Genomic DNA, 15,027 nt, shown 5'->3' with positions numbered 1-15,027 from the left:
GTTTTAAAGGAACACTCTAATGTTAGGGATGCAAGCATGTATCTTGTTCGTGTTACACTATCTGTTTACATTACTGGGTGCCAGCTGTATCCATAAAGGAAAGAGTTTAACGTATGTCCCCCCCGGTGTGCCGTGTAGCCGTGGCTCCTCTGCCTGAGATCATTATTACTGAAGATTTCAGCCAATCCAATGTTACACCATGGGTAAGGGGGGGAGCTACTATTCATGCGCAGCAATCGCCACATTGTGCCCCAGAACCAGTGCTCGTGTTGTGTAGTAGTTTTGTGTATATTGACAAGTTTAAAAAGGTAATAAACACCCATTTTCTTTCAGAGTCCTATGCGATATGATACATTTGACAGTCTTTCTTTAAGCATTCCTGCTACAACGTGGGTAAGTGAAATAAACGATGGGCCATGTTATGTACCCGTGCTGCAAGGATGTTTGTATAATATGAACAAAGTGCATATGGTTTCTGCAGGCATCTCTACTGCATAGTCTGATCTGAAATTGTATTTAGAAGTAAAATAAAATGTCCTATTATATGGCATTCAGTCCTAAGTTTGAAGAAATATGTTTGTAAGATCACTTTAATAATAAAACACATTATATTACTATGAAAGTTAAGCAAAGACTGATATAACTTATTCTGCACAATCCAACAGTTTAATTTCTTTGTAGTTTTTTTTGTTTTGTTTTGTTTTTTAAGCTGACTATTTTTTTGTGGCCATGCTCTGACCTGACATGGCTGGATCCTAGCTTGGTCATTAAATGGTAGGGCATATTTTCATTAGTGAAACCGTAATTAGTGCGTATACCTTATTCAGCAAGTATACCTTATTCAGCAAGTTAAATTTATTGCAAATATCAAGAAATAATTTAATAAAGTATGCGTCAAGAATTTTTTTTTTTAAACAAACAAAAACAAGTTATGGAGAGACTATATAAAGACAATATCAACCTGGGTGCTATTCCTCATTGGTACTCCCTCTAGTACCAACATAAACATCAATATTATATGAAAGAGAATGCACAGCAGAACCAAAAAAATAATAATAAATATAAATATATATATACCATACACACACTTATTTAATTCAAGAAAAAGGCAGCCAGTTGGTGCCGAAACGTTGGGGGGTTATTTTGATTTGTGTTTCTGCCCTAATAGGCTTGTGAGAACTCTGGTAAATTATTACTGTTAATTTTTTTTGCCTGTTTTTTTTGTCATTTTGTATTTCTTTTTTGTAACAGACATGTTTAACCAACTGTTGGTTCATTAAATAAGTGTGTGTGTGTGTATATATATATATATATATATATATATAGGTTCTGGTGTGCATTCTCTTTCATATAATATTTCTTTTTAACAAATACACATTAATAAAAGCAAAACAAAATGTTTGAAGAAATATACATACAGTAAGGTAGTAAACCACAGTATAGGGTAACTTTAAAGAGCAGAAAAGGGGGCCTGACCGCTGACTGAGCGGGACACGGGTTGAGAGAGTTCCTCAACCTCACGACTTTTAAAACCTAAAACAAGAAAAATCTGCCTATAAAATGCTGCCACCCATGGGCTTTTCTCTACCTGGGAGTGCCTGGGTAACCTCTTGGCTTGAAAACCCGATGCCCAAGGGTACACCCCAAGCACACCAGCCACACATGCGGAGGTGAACGAAACGCTGACTCCTACACAAGCTCAGTAAAGCCTTCTGCAGATTCCCGGACGGGAAGAATTTGGTCTCAGGGAGACTCCAAGTTTGTGGAAACATGGTGCAGGCTCTGGAACAGCCCTGGGGCATGGGGGAGTGCCTCAACTCTGAACCGCAGCAAGGCAAACTACAGTGCTCAACACGCACATGGGTGCCCAGTCAGGATATTGGCTGACTTTCTGATTTCGAGAGCTGGCTGCCACCTGAAAGAAGTCTCATGACAAGGACTCTGACCTAGGCGAAAGTAAACCCAGTGTCACACAAGCGACAAGTCGTTTTGTTAACACTTTTATTATGTTACTCATTTATTCTTTCAAGCTGTTGAACCCTCATACAGTGCTCCTGTTAATCTTCTTATTGCATACTAGTTCAATATGCCTTGCTTTTTGATGCGATAGACACCAGGCACAGATATACCCTGGTATAGTACTCTCATGTCCACCCCCGCGCTACGTTTATAAGCTGTGATTAGCTATATCTAATTTAGTGACACGTCTGCGTGCTCTGCCGATACAGCACTCATTCTAGCAAAATGTAAGCTAAGCCTGTTTCTCTTGTCACACAATATTTTATTTCATAAAAATGTTCAGTATTATCAAATGCCATATGACTTACTTTCTATGTCTTGAAATGTTTGCCCTAGTTGTTGGCATGTCAAGCCTGTTTGCAATATCTATGCACAAAAAAATAAATAAAAAAAAAAGAGCAACAAGAATTTAAGTAGGAAAGCTGAGTTTGCATAAAATAAGTATTTATTCCAGTAAATGTTTGTATTACAATTCAAAACCTTTTGGTCCTATTAGGGAAGCAATAGACTAAAACTCCAAAAACATGCCCTCTTCTCCCTCCAAAATATGAGAAACCTGTGAGGTTGATTAGGAACCTCTGAAGGATGCTATACCTGAATGAAAAAATAAATTCTAGGATTATTAACCCCTTCTGCCATAGTTACATTGTTATTTTTATTTTTTAGGGACGTACTATAACACTGGATCATTGCTTGCAGCATTTCATTTCTACTGAGTTGGTTAAGGATGTTGTCTGTGAATTTTGCACCAAAGTAAGTTGTAGTCATCAAGAAAATGTTGGTTTCCTATATGCTGTTTTAAATATGGCATTGATATTAAATTGTTTGGCTCATTATTGGGCAGTGGGAGTATGATAGCAGGCTGACAGAGCTTTAGGTTTTATCTGTGTTTTCCAGCACCTGTCGTATATGTCCACCACATCTCTACTGTGTGGTGTGGTTAGCTCCAGTTGTGTTTGCATGTGAATGGAAATAATGCTGTGTAATTGGAGGTATTGGAAAACAGGAGTTGGGCAGGTTAAACACTTGTTGCAACTCTGGGAAAGGCATCAATTTCCCTTCTTTGCATACGCTAGCAATTGAGGTGACCCCCAACCTATTCCATAAATCCATGGACAGACAGGGAAATACGGCCCCTAATGCCGTCACTGGTGACCTAGGGAGAAATTTGTGTCGTAGGCCATTGTTGTGTTGGAACTGGTCCCACACCCACAGTGTGATTCCTTCTTATTTTGTTGTATAGTGTCTGTTTTTGTTAACCAATACATTCTGAAATAAAATAATTGCAAAAAAATAATCTCTAAAATTATAAATACCTTTTTCCAGTACAAAATTTCCAGATGAGAAAACCTTAGGCGAGTATGACTCTTTTTAAAAACAAAAACAAAAAAAAACAATTTCTTTAACCCCTTAAGGACACATGACATGTCTGACATGTCATGATTCCCTTTTATTCCAGAAGTTTGGTCCTTAAGGGGTTAAAGGGGTCATTCTAACTTTGTTTGACACTGATATAAAATTTGAATTTCACCGCTTTTAATATTCCGGAATTTCACACAATCGTAGATATTAAAAACAACTAGTAGGTTGATGTGTATATGTTTACAGCACCCTGTATTCTTACCAATGCATGTGTTCTAAACATTTCCAGATTCAAGCTAATGAGAGACATAATGGGCAATTGGTGGAAAATCGGAAGACATTTGTCAAACAGCTGCAACTAGGAAAGGTGAGGGCATCATTTACAGCTCCAATCCTAACTTGGAGCAAAGCAAGATTAAGCAGAATGGTTACTATGACATCATATTGAATCATATTTCTTCTGTTCATTTATGAGAAAATAAGACGTATATGATAAGATTAGTTTTGTAAATTGATGTGCTTTTGTGGCTGGTTGTAGGAAAGAAGCATGTAACATCCTTTCCAATATTTTGTTTACTCCCTAGCTCCCACAGTGTCTCTGCATCCACTTGCAGCGTCTTAGTTGGTCTAATCAGGGAAGCCCCTTGAAACGCAATGAGCATGTTCAATTTGGCGAGTTTCTGATTTTAGACAGATATAAGTACAGGGTCACCAAAAGTGAAACATTCTGCCGACCGAGCTGCCATCAAGCGGATGCCATTCAAAAGATATCAGAGGGACAAGCGGGTAAGTTTGTTATAGTTTTTCCAACTTCTTAAAATGACACTAGCTAGCAAACATTTAGATTTTTCAGCAGATTTCGCATGAGATGCATTTATAAAAGTAGTGTGCATTTAGTACATATCATAATTAATTGTACAATATGCCATACAATGAAATAAACATTTCTGTATTTGCTGGTTGTAGAGGAAATACATTTATGGTATCCACTTACAAATTAGTGTTGGTTATTTTAATGTTGCATAATAGAATAATAACATCAAATGGAACAAAAAAATGGTATGTTAACTTGCAGACAATTTTCAGAATTGCTCCAAAACTCTATGCAAAAGCCGCTCCAACACCTCCACACTCAACACCATGTGCTACCCACAGGCTCCAGAATGCAAGGGCGGTGCTATAAACCTCCCAGGTTCAATGCATCCTGGGGAAACTTGCTTTGTATCGAGAAATAAAATTTTAAACCGAGGCGTTTGTAAAACGAGGTCCCACTATATATATATATATATATATATATATATATATATATATATATATATATATATATATATATATATATATATATATATATATATATATATATATATATATATATATTAGGGATCGACCGATTATCGGTTTTACCGATATAATCGGCCGATATTCGGTATTTTCGGCAATATCGGTATCGGCCAATAGGAATACCGATATTGCCGATAATACCTCCCAGGACCGCCAGGCTCATTACAAGCGTTTACTCACCTCCCAGCAGCTCCTCCAGCTCCCCAGTGTAAATCTCGCGAGACCCGCGGCCAGCTCTGACGGCCGCGGGTCTCGCGAGATTTACACTGGGGAGCTGGAGGAGCTGCTGGGAGGTGAGTAAACGCTTGCCGCCCACCCCACTTCCCTCCCCCAGCTAAGCAAATGCCACTGGACCACCAGGGATTAACATATCCCCCCTCCCTGGCAAGGCAACAAGCAGGGAGGGGGGACAACAAAAAATAAATAATAATAATTAAATATATAAAAAATAAATAAATAATTTAATATAAAGATTAAAAGAAAATGTTTTAATAAAAAATGCCCCCTCACACACACACACTATTATTATACACATACACTACACAAACACACTGTTTATAATTCAGTGTGTTTGTGTAGTGTGTGTGTATATATAATGCACACTACACAAACACACTGCATTATATCAAAAGAAGAGGAAGAGACTTAGAATGTAAGATGAATCACATCTAAGTTTCAGCGAGGTTACGGGGAGTAGTAGGGGCTTAACCCCGGTTAGACAAAAATTTGGGCAAAAGGAAAGAAAATGGGAAAAAGGAGAACCACCCATTAAAGATGGGTGGAGTCCATTCCCACTTCTAACTACTCCCTTAAGTATAGGGTCACAAAAATATGGTAATAAATCTTTATTTCTAGTAATGGGTAAACAGGTTTACCTAACAAAAATACATATTGAACTTTAATTTTAATGTTTAAAAAGGATAATAGATATACCCTAGCAGAAGTGTTAAAGTGATTGGTGAACAAATTCACCCGAAAAAAAATATAAAGATAATAAATAATATTGAACACACCCTAACAAAAGTGTTTAAAGGTGGAAGATGCAAAAACATCTATTAAAAGCCTGGAAATGTTCCCATGTAGGTACCCATATATGTTATAGGGGACAGGGATGGGTAGGAGTACAGAGACCTGAAAAAAGGATCAGAATAACCAGCATACACCTCCCCTATATCGGGTAGAGCTAATAGTCAGATTCTAGCAATACAGAGCAGTAAAAGTAATGGAGAGCGGATAAATGCTGCGAAAGCGGCGGTAAAGGTATAAGGAACTGGTGCTTAACGTATTTACTTAACATAAATGTACAGAAAAATGTGAACAAATCTTTCTCACGTTCTGTTTAGCTGTTAATATGTCTCGGATCTGTTCAACTATTCCTCCGTGTGATGAGTAACACCATGGGGGAGTGAACAGTCCTACCAGCATACACTTAGTGAGAAATACCTCTGTTTCAATGTCCTTAACCAAATATCCAGCTCACATCCACAACAGCTGCTGCTTCAAGGCAGCCTCTTGCTATCCCTCAAAACTTGAATAGTGGGACCAGCGGCTAACGGCAGATAGAGAGTAGCGGAGAGGTAAGTACAGTTGTTACTAGTATGGACGTATAGGAGAATAAAGATCCCAGCGGATACAAAGTGAACTGCCTATAAATACGCCCTGAACTAACTGACTACCTTGTAGCAAACTCAACTGCTGCTTCGAGGCAGCCTAATGGTATCCCTCAAAATAATATGCTAGAGTCGGCATAGACATAGTGGGAGCCCAGGTGGGTCAAGACTTCAGAGTGAATGCATCAGCAAAGAGCAAGCCCGCAAGCTCGACGCGCGTTTCGGCGTTACTGGACGCCTTTCTCAAGAGCTACTCAGTGTGAGTTCCCGGACCTGTTTATAAGGGGGGTCTAACCCCTCCCCTCCTTGGTAATAATCCAATCCGTACTTACTTGCGTTTAAGTGGATTTCGCCACCCACTCCCTCTCCAGGCCAATCCTGGAGGGGTCGGTGGGCGTGTTTGGAAAAAAGGGGGCATCACTGCTAAACTGGTGCAGGGCCCTTATATCCCTAAAGGGGAATGATTACCAATGGTTTAAACTGTGAAAACACAAAGTGTTGCACAGTGTCCATAGTGCATAAATCATGTCTATGACTCAGTAAATGGGTACAGAGTCAGTCAAAATCAATGGGGATCATTGAGACAGAAGTATAAAGTCTGTTATATCGTCAGGCAGGGGGTGTAATCGCTCCATTATAGGGAGCTGAGTGACTCTCCGGCAGTATGGCCTGGATACAAAGTGTCCCCTAGTGCAGCGGACCTCTTACTTTTGTGTCGAGGTAGTCATCCCCGCTGTGACGACAGTAGTCTGGATTATAGTAGTGTAGGTGTTGAACCAGTGTACAAAGGTCCCCACTGGGGCACCTCATTCCAGAAGTGTACCTTATTAAGTCGATTAGACATAGGTTAGTCACCTGTGGACAAGTAGCGATATGGTGGTCTTGTAAAAATTGTTAGTATTACCATGAAATGTGTACATATAATAGTCACTATTAATCCACACACTGTATATTAGTTGCCAGTAGATTAACATTTAGAAAAATATAATATCAAGAAAGAAAAAAGGAAAATATATATACTATAAGCACCTCAGTTTTGACTGGTGCCTGATGAATCAAATAAATGGAGAGAAAGAAAACCCCTCATTTAGGCCTTTAGGGTTTAGGGTGTTCAATTTGTAGATCCACCTACACTCTCTTTGACGTAGGATCTTGTCATAGTCACCTCGTCTCTGTTCGCGTTTTACGAGTTCAAGGCCACAGAATCGTATATCTTTAGAGGACCCATCGTGGCATTCCTTGAGGTGTCTAGAGATTGGAGTGTCTAGACGGTTTTTTGGGGACCTGACGTGTTCCTTAATACGTTCCTTGAAAGCCCGGAATGTTTTCCCCACATACATCATCTTGCAACTACAAGTGAGCAGGTATACTACCCCCATTGAGTTGCAGTTGAAAAAATGGGGAATTTGGAAGGTTTGTTTGCCTTCACTGTCGCTTACGCTTTTGGAATCTCTAAGGATAAATCTGCAAGCCACACATCTGCCACAGGCATATGAGCCTGTTGGGATCTTGCGTCCCAGCCATGTGGGGTTTGTGTTTTGTCTAGTTGAAAAATGGCTGGGGACAAGAATGTCTCTGAGGTTCTTACCTCTCCGGGCTGTTATGGAGGCTTGAGGGCTCAGTACATCCTTAAGATGGGTGTCTTTAAGGAGAATGGGCCAAAACTTCTGAATGGAATGTTTGACCTCGTTCCAGCCGGTATCGAAAGTCCCTATCATCCTGATTGTTTTCTTATTAATGTTGTCAGGGTCGGGTGATTCTGTCAGTAAGTCCTCCCTGTCAGTTAACAGTGCCCTTTTATAGGCCCTCTTGAGGCACCTATTCGGGTACCCCTTCTCCTTGAACTGTTGTCTCAGAGCTTTGGCTTTCAATTGGAAGTCCGATGTATCTGTGCAATTGCGCCGCAGCCTGAGATATTGTCCTGTGGGAATACCCTGCTTTAAGGGGCTAGGATGAAAACTGTCCCATTTCAAAAGGGAGTTGGATGCAGATGGTTTCTTGAATAAGGTGGTATTTAGGGAACCGTCATTACAGACCGAAATAGTTAGGTCGAGAAAATTTAAAGTTGAGCCCCCAAATTCTGCAGTAAATCTAAGGTTATCTTCGTTGATGTTTAGGAGGGACACGAAATTGTCGAATTCCTCCCTAGTGCCCTGCCACACTATAATGACATCGTCAATATACCTGTGCCAAGAAATAATCTTGGATATAAAGGGGGAGAGACTGTCGGATGTCCTCAACTGTTCTTCCCACCAGCCCAGGTGGAGGTTGGCATACGATGGAGCACAAGCCGTGCCCATCGCCGTACCTCTCACCTGGTGGTAGTACTTATTGTGGAACAAGAAGTAGTTATGGGATAGAATGAAGTTGAGAAGTTTTAGGGTAAAAGTAGTGTGTGCTTGATATTCAGGGCCTCTTCTGTCCAAAAAGTGTTTGACATGTTGGATCCCTCTTTGGTGAGGGATGGAGGAATAAAGTGCCTCAACATCGAGGCTACAAAGGTTTGCAGTTGGTTCTATCTTTTGATTAAGAAGTAAAGATAGAGCCTGTTTTGTATCCCTGATGTATGAGGGTAAACGTTCGACAAAAGGTCTGAGGATCTGGTCAATATAAAGGCTGCCGTTCTGGGTGAGATTGTTGATCCCAGAAACTATTGGGCGGCCTGGTGGATCCTCCAAACATTTGTGGATTTTCGGCAGGCAGTAGAAGGTTGCTATCCTTGGTTGACGGTTGAGGATAAAGTGATATTCCCCATCCGATAGCAACCCTCCACTGCGGCCATCGTCCAAAATTGCTTTGTAACTCTGGAGAAAAGTATTGGTAGGGTCAGAAGGGATGATCCTGTAGGTATCTTCATTATTCAGAACCTTCTTCACCATTTTCTCATAGTTAGATGTGTCCATGACTACAACATTGCCCCCCTTGTCTGCCTGTTTAATGATCACATCATTGTTATCTTTAAGTGATTTAAGGGCCGTCTGTTCTTTTTTGGACAGATTGTCGTGAGGAAAGGAGTGGAGGTTGTTATATTGTATACCCTCAATCTCGCTCTTGACAGCCTCAAGGAATAAATCAATATTTCTGAAAGATGAAAAGTTGGGAGTAAAGTGACTTTTAGGTTTTAATTCAGTGTGTTTAAATGATGGTTGTATATCATTCTCGTCAAGGAGGGAGACTAGAGTGTTTAGACATTCAATGTCCCTACCAGAGAGACCTAGAGATTTAGCTTTCTTCTCTTTGTTTAATTCGTGAAATTTGTGAAGTGCCAGCTTCCGTACGAATAGATGTAAATCTTTAATCCATATGAATCTATCGAAAGCTGGAGTGGGGACAAATGAAAGGCCTTTTTCCAAGATATTAAGCTGAAATTTATCTAGTTGACACGATGATAGGTTAATTACTTGCAATTTTGGAGTATAGGTGGTTTTAGGTACAGGGTCAGGTCTTAATACCGTCTTCTTCTTCCCCCTCTCCTCCCCTCTCTGTCTCTCCCTCTGTCCCTGTTTCTGGTTTGGAACCGTGTTTGATAGTTGGGAAAATCTTCCTGTTGGCTTATTTCTAAAAAATCCACCCCTTTGTTTTTTAGAATGCTACGGGGGTTGGCAGGGTTAGAGGGGGTTTGAGTCGGGGGTTGTGAGTTCGACGGTATATTGTTGGAGTCAGGGTCAGAAGAGTCATAATCGGAAGTTAGGTAGTTTTCAGAGTTTCGTCTCAGGCGGCGGGTGGGGAAATTGTAAATATTACCGGTTTGATAGTCCCTAGAGTCTCTGAGAAATTTCTGATGCTTCCTAAATTTAATTGACTCCTGATACCTTTCCAGGTTTAGCTTGAGTTTACTTTCAAGGGGTGGGAAAGTGGGTTCCCCTTTGAACTGGTTTAGTTTTTCTATTTCCTCTCCAAGTTTTAAGTTGGTGTTGTCTAGTTTAGCTTTCTCAAATGTACATATAATTTCCATAAACCTTCTCGAGCAGGTTCCAGCTGAGAGTTCCCACTCTTTCATAAAATCAGAGTTATCGGTGTAAGCTGTGGGAGTGTTCCTTACTCTGAGACCCCTCGGGATCATATCTTTCTTGATATAGTTTTCTAAAGAGGATATTTCCCAACATGTCCTAATTTGTTGTTTGTAAGTTTTAGTTACTGTATTAAAGGATTGATTAATGTCGGGAGAAGCATAGTTATTTTCAAGATTATCATTGGAAAATACATTTTCGGCGTCTTTGCACCATGTATTGAAATCCTGCTTATTAGATAAAAAACCAGCCATAGTGTTTGAAGTGACGTGTAACCTAGGTATTGAAACCTTAAAGTTTATAACAAAAGAAGAGGAAGAGACTTAGAATGTAAGATGAATCACATCTAAGTTTCAGCGAGGTTACGGGGAGTAGTAGGGGCTTAACCCCGGTTAGACAAAAATTTGGGCAAAAGGAAAGAAAATGGGAAAAAGGAGAACCACCCATTAAAGATGGGTGGAGTCCATTCCCACTTCTAACTACTCCCTTAAGTATAGGGTCACAAAAATATGGTAATAAATCTTTATTTCTAGTAATGGGTAAACAGGTTTACCTAACAAAAATACATATTGAACTTTAATTTTAATGTTTAAAAAGGATAATAGATATACCCTAGCAGAAGTGTTAAAGTGATTGGTGAACAAATTCACCCGAAAAAAAATATAAAGATAATAAATAATATTGAACACACCCTAACAAAAGTGTTTAAAGGTGGAAGATGCAAAAACATCTATTAAAAGCCTGGAAATGTTCCCATGTAGGTACCCATATATGTTATAGGGGACAGGGATGGGTAGGAGTACAGAGACCTGAAAAAAGGATCAGAATAACCAGCATACACCTCCCCTATATCGGGTAGAGCTAATAGTCAGATTCTAGCAATACAGAGCAGTAAAAGTAATGGAGAGCGGATAAAGGCTGCGAAAGCGGCGGTAAAGGTATAAGGAACTGGTGCTTAACGTATTTACTTAACATAAATGTACAGAAAAATGTGAACAAATCTTTCTCACGTTCTGTTTAGCTGTTAATATGTCTCGGATCTGTTCAACTATTCCTCCGTGTGATGAGTAACACCATGGGGGAGTGAACAGTCCTACCAGCATACACTTAGTGAGAAATACCTCTGTTTCAATGTCCTTAACCAAATATCCAGCTCACATCCACAACAGCTGCTGCTTCAAGGCAGCCTCTTGCTATCCCTCAAAACTTGAATAGTGGGACCAGCGGCTAACGGCAGATAGAGAGTAGCGGAGAGGTAAGTACAGTTGTTACTAGTATGGACGTATAGGAGAATAAAGATCCCAGCGGATACAAAGTGAACTGCCTATAAATACGCCCTGAACTAACTGACTACCTTGTAGCAAACTCAACTGCTGCTTCGAGGCAGCCTAATGGTATCCCTCAAAATAATATGCTAGAGTCGGCATAGACATAGTGGGAGCCCAGGTGGGTCAAGACTTCAGAGTGAATGCATCAGCAAAGAGCAAGCCCGCAAGCTCGACGCGCGTTTCGGCGTTACTGGACGCCTTTCTCAAGAGCTACTCAGTGTGAGTTCCCGGACCTGTTTATAAGGGGGGTCTAACCCCTCCCCTCCTTGGTAATAATCCAATCCGTACTTACTTGCGTTTAAGTGGATTTCGCCACCCACTCCCTCTCCAGGCCAATCCTGGAGGGGTCGGTGGGCGTGTTTGGAAAAAAGGGGGCATCACTGCTAAACTGGTGCAGGGCCCTTATATCCCTAAAGGGGAATGATTACCAATGGTTTAAACTGTGAAAACACAAAGTGTTGCACAGTGTCCATAGTGCATAAATCATGTCTATGACTCAGTAAATGGGTACAGAGTCAGTCAAAATCAATGGGGATCATTGAGACAGAAGTATAAAGTCTGTTATATCGTCAGGCAGGGGGTGTAATCGCTCCATTATAGGGAGCTGAGTGACTCTCCGGCAGTATGGCCTGGATACAAAGTGTCCCCTAGTGCAGCGGACCTCTTACTTTTGTGTCGAGGTAGTCATCCCCGCTGTGACGACAGTAGTCTGGATTATAGTAGTGTAGGTGTTGAACCAGTGTACAAAGGTCCCCACTGGGGCACCTCATTCCAGAAGTGTACCTTATTAAGTCGATTAGACATAGGTTAGTCACCTGTGGACAAGTAGCGATATGGTGGTCTTGTAAAAATTGTTAGTATTACCATGAAATGTGTACATATAATAGTCACTATTAATCCACACACTGTATATTAGTTGCCAGTAGATTAACATTTAGAAAAATATAATATCAAGAAAGAAAAAAGGAAAATATATATACTATAAGCACCTCAGTTTTGACTGGTGCCTGATGAATCAAATAAATGGAGAGAAAGAAAACCCCTCATTTAGGCCTTTAGGATTTAGGGTGTTCAATTTGTAGATCCACCTACACTCTCTTTGACGTAGGATCTTGTCATAGTCACCTCGTCTCTGTTCGCGTTTTACGAGTTCAAGGCCACAGAATCGTATATCTTTAGAGGACCCATCGTGGCATTCCTTGAGGTGTCTAGAGATTGGAGTGTCTAGACGGTTTTTTGGGGACCTGACGTGTTCCTTAATACGTTCCTTGAAAGCCCGGAATGTTTTCCCCACATACATCATCTTGCAACTACAAGTGAGCAGGTATACTACCCCCATTGAGTTGCAGTTGAAAAAATGGGGAATTTGGAAGGTTTGTTTGCCTTCACTGTCGCTTACGCTTTTGGAATCTCTAAGGATAAATCTGCAAGCCACACATCTGCCACAGGCATATGAGCCTGTTGGGATCTTGCGTCCCAGCCATGTGGGGTTTGTGTTTTGTCTAGTTGAAAAATGGCTGGGGACAAGAATGTCTCTGAGGTTCTTACCTCTCCGGGCTGTTATGGAGGCTTGAGGGCTCAGTACATCCTTAAGATGGGTGTCTTTAAGGAGAATGGGCCAAAACTTCTGAATGGAATGTTTGACCTCGTTCCAGCCGGTATCGAAAGTCCCTGAGGTGCTTATAGTATATATATTTTCCTTTTTTCTTTCTTGATATTATATTTTTCTAAATGTTAATCTACTGGCAACTAATATACAGTGTGTGGATTAATAGTGACTATTATATGTACACATTTCATGGTAATACTAACAATTTTTACAAGACCACCATATCGCTACTTGTCCACAGGTGACTAACCTATGTCTAATCGACTTAATAAGGTACACTTCTGGAATGAGGTGCCCCAGTGGGGACCTTTGTACACTGGTTCAACACCTACACTACTATAATCCAGACTACTGTCGTCACAGCGGGGATGACTACCTCGACACAAAAGTAAGAGGTCCGCTGCACTAGGGGACACTTTGTATCCAGGCCATACTGCCGGAGAGTCACTCAGCTCCCTATAATGGAGCGATTACACCCCCTGCCTGACGATATAACAGACTTTATACTTCTGTCTCAATGATCCCCATTGATTTTGACTGACTCTGTACCCATTTACTGAGTCATAGACATGATTTATGCACTATGGACACTGTGCAACACTTTGTGTTTTCACAGTTTAAACCATTGGTAATCATTCCCCTTTAGGGATATAAGGGCCCTGCACCAGTTTAGCAGTGATGCCCCCTTTTTTCCAAACACGCCCACCGACCCCTCCAGGATTGGCCTGGAGAGGGAGTGGGTGGCGAAATCCACTTAAACGCAAGTAAGTACGGATTGGATTATTACCAAGGAGGGGAGGGGTTAGACCCCCCTTATAAACAGGTCCGGGAACTCACACTGAGTAGCTCTTGAGAAAGGCGTCCAGTAACGCCGAAACGCGCGTCGAGCTTGCGGGCTTGCTCTTTGCTGATGCATTCACTCTGAAGTCTTGACCCACCTGGGCTCCCACTATGTCTATGCCGACTCTAGCATATTATTTTGAGGGATACCATTAGGCTGCCTCGAAGCAGCAGTTGAGTTTGCTACAAGGTAGTCAGTTAGTTCAGGGCGTATTTATAGGCAGTTCACTTTGTATCCGCTGGGATCTTTATTCTCCTATACGTCCATACTAGTAACAACTGTACTTACCTCTCCGCTACTCTCTATCTGCCGTTAGCCGCTGGTCCCACTATTCAAGTTTTGAGGGATAGCAAGAGGCTGCCTTGAAGCAGCAGCTGTTGTGGATGTGAGCTGGATATTTGGTTAAGGACATTGAAACAGAGGTATTTCTCACTAAGTGTATGCTGGTAGGACTGTTCACTCCCCCATGGTGTTACTCATCACACGGAGGAATAGTTGAACAGATCCGAGACATATTAACAGCTAAACAGAACGTGAGAAAGATTTGTTCACATTTTTCTGTACATTTATGTTAAGTAAATACGTTAAGCACCAGTTCCTTATACCTTTACCGCCGCTTTCGCAGCATTTATCCGCTCTCCATTACTTTTACTGCTCTGTATTGCTAGAATCTGACTATTAGCTCTACCCGATATAGGGGAGGTGTATGCTGGTTATTCTGATCCTTTTTTCAGGTCTCTGTACTCCTACCCATCCCTGTCCCCTATAACATATATGGGTACCTACATGGGAACATTTCCAGGCTTTTAATAGATGTTTTTGCATCTTCCACCTTTAAACACTTTTGTTAGGGTGTGTTCAATATTATTTATTATCTTTATATTTTTTTTCGGGTGAATTTGTTCAC

At 40.9% G+C, this 15,027-nt stretch overlaps 1 protein-coding gene across 2 annotated transcripts in view; it reads left to right on the top strand.

The window, feature by feature from the left end:
• USP30 (ubiquitin specific peptidase 30) overlaps nucleotides 1-15,027 on the top strand; it is a 46,796-nt gene that overhangs the window by 16,423 nt on the left and 15,346 nt on the right. For both annotated transcript variants that reach the window (XM_063454682.1, XM_063454681.1), the window contains exons 8-11: nucleotides 334-393; nucleotides 2,686-2,772; nucleotides 3,671-3,748; nucleotides 3,966-4,167. In XM_063454682.1, coding sequence (XP_063310752.1) covers nucleotides 334-393; nucleotides 2,686-2,772; nucleotides 3,671-3,748; nucleotides 3,966-4,167 — 427 coding nt within the window. The remainder of the gene's footprint in view (nucleotides 1-333; nucleotides 394-2,685; nucleotides 2,773-3,670; nucleotides 3,749-3,965; nucleotides 4,168-15,027) is intronic.

Source organism: Pelobates fuscus, chromosome 5, assembly GCF_036172605.1.
Source record: "Pelobates fuscus isolate aPelFus1 chromosome 5, aPelFus1.pri, whole genome shotgun sequence".
In the NCBI taxonomy this organism is placed as follows: Eukaryota; Metazoa; Chordata; class Amphibia; order Anura; family Pelobatidae; genus Pelobates; species Pelobates fuscus.
Note: the sequence above shows the minus strand (reverse complement) of the source record. Positions and strands in the feature narration are given on the sequence as shown.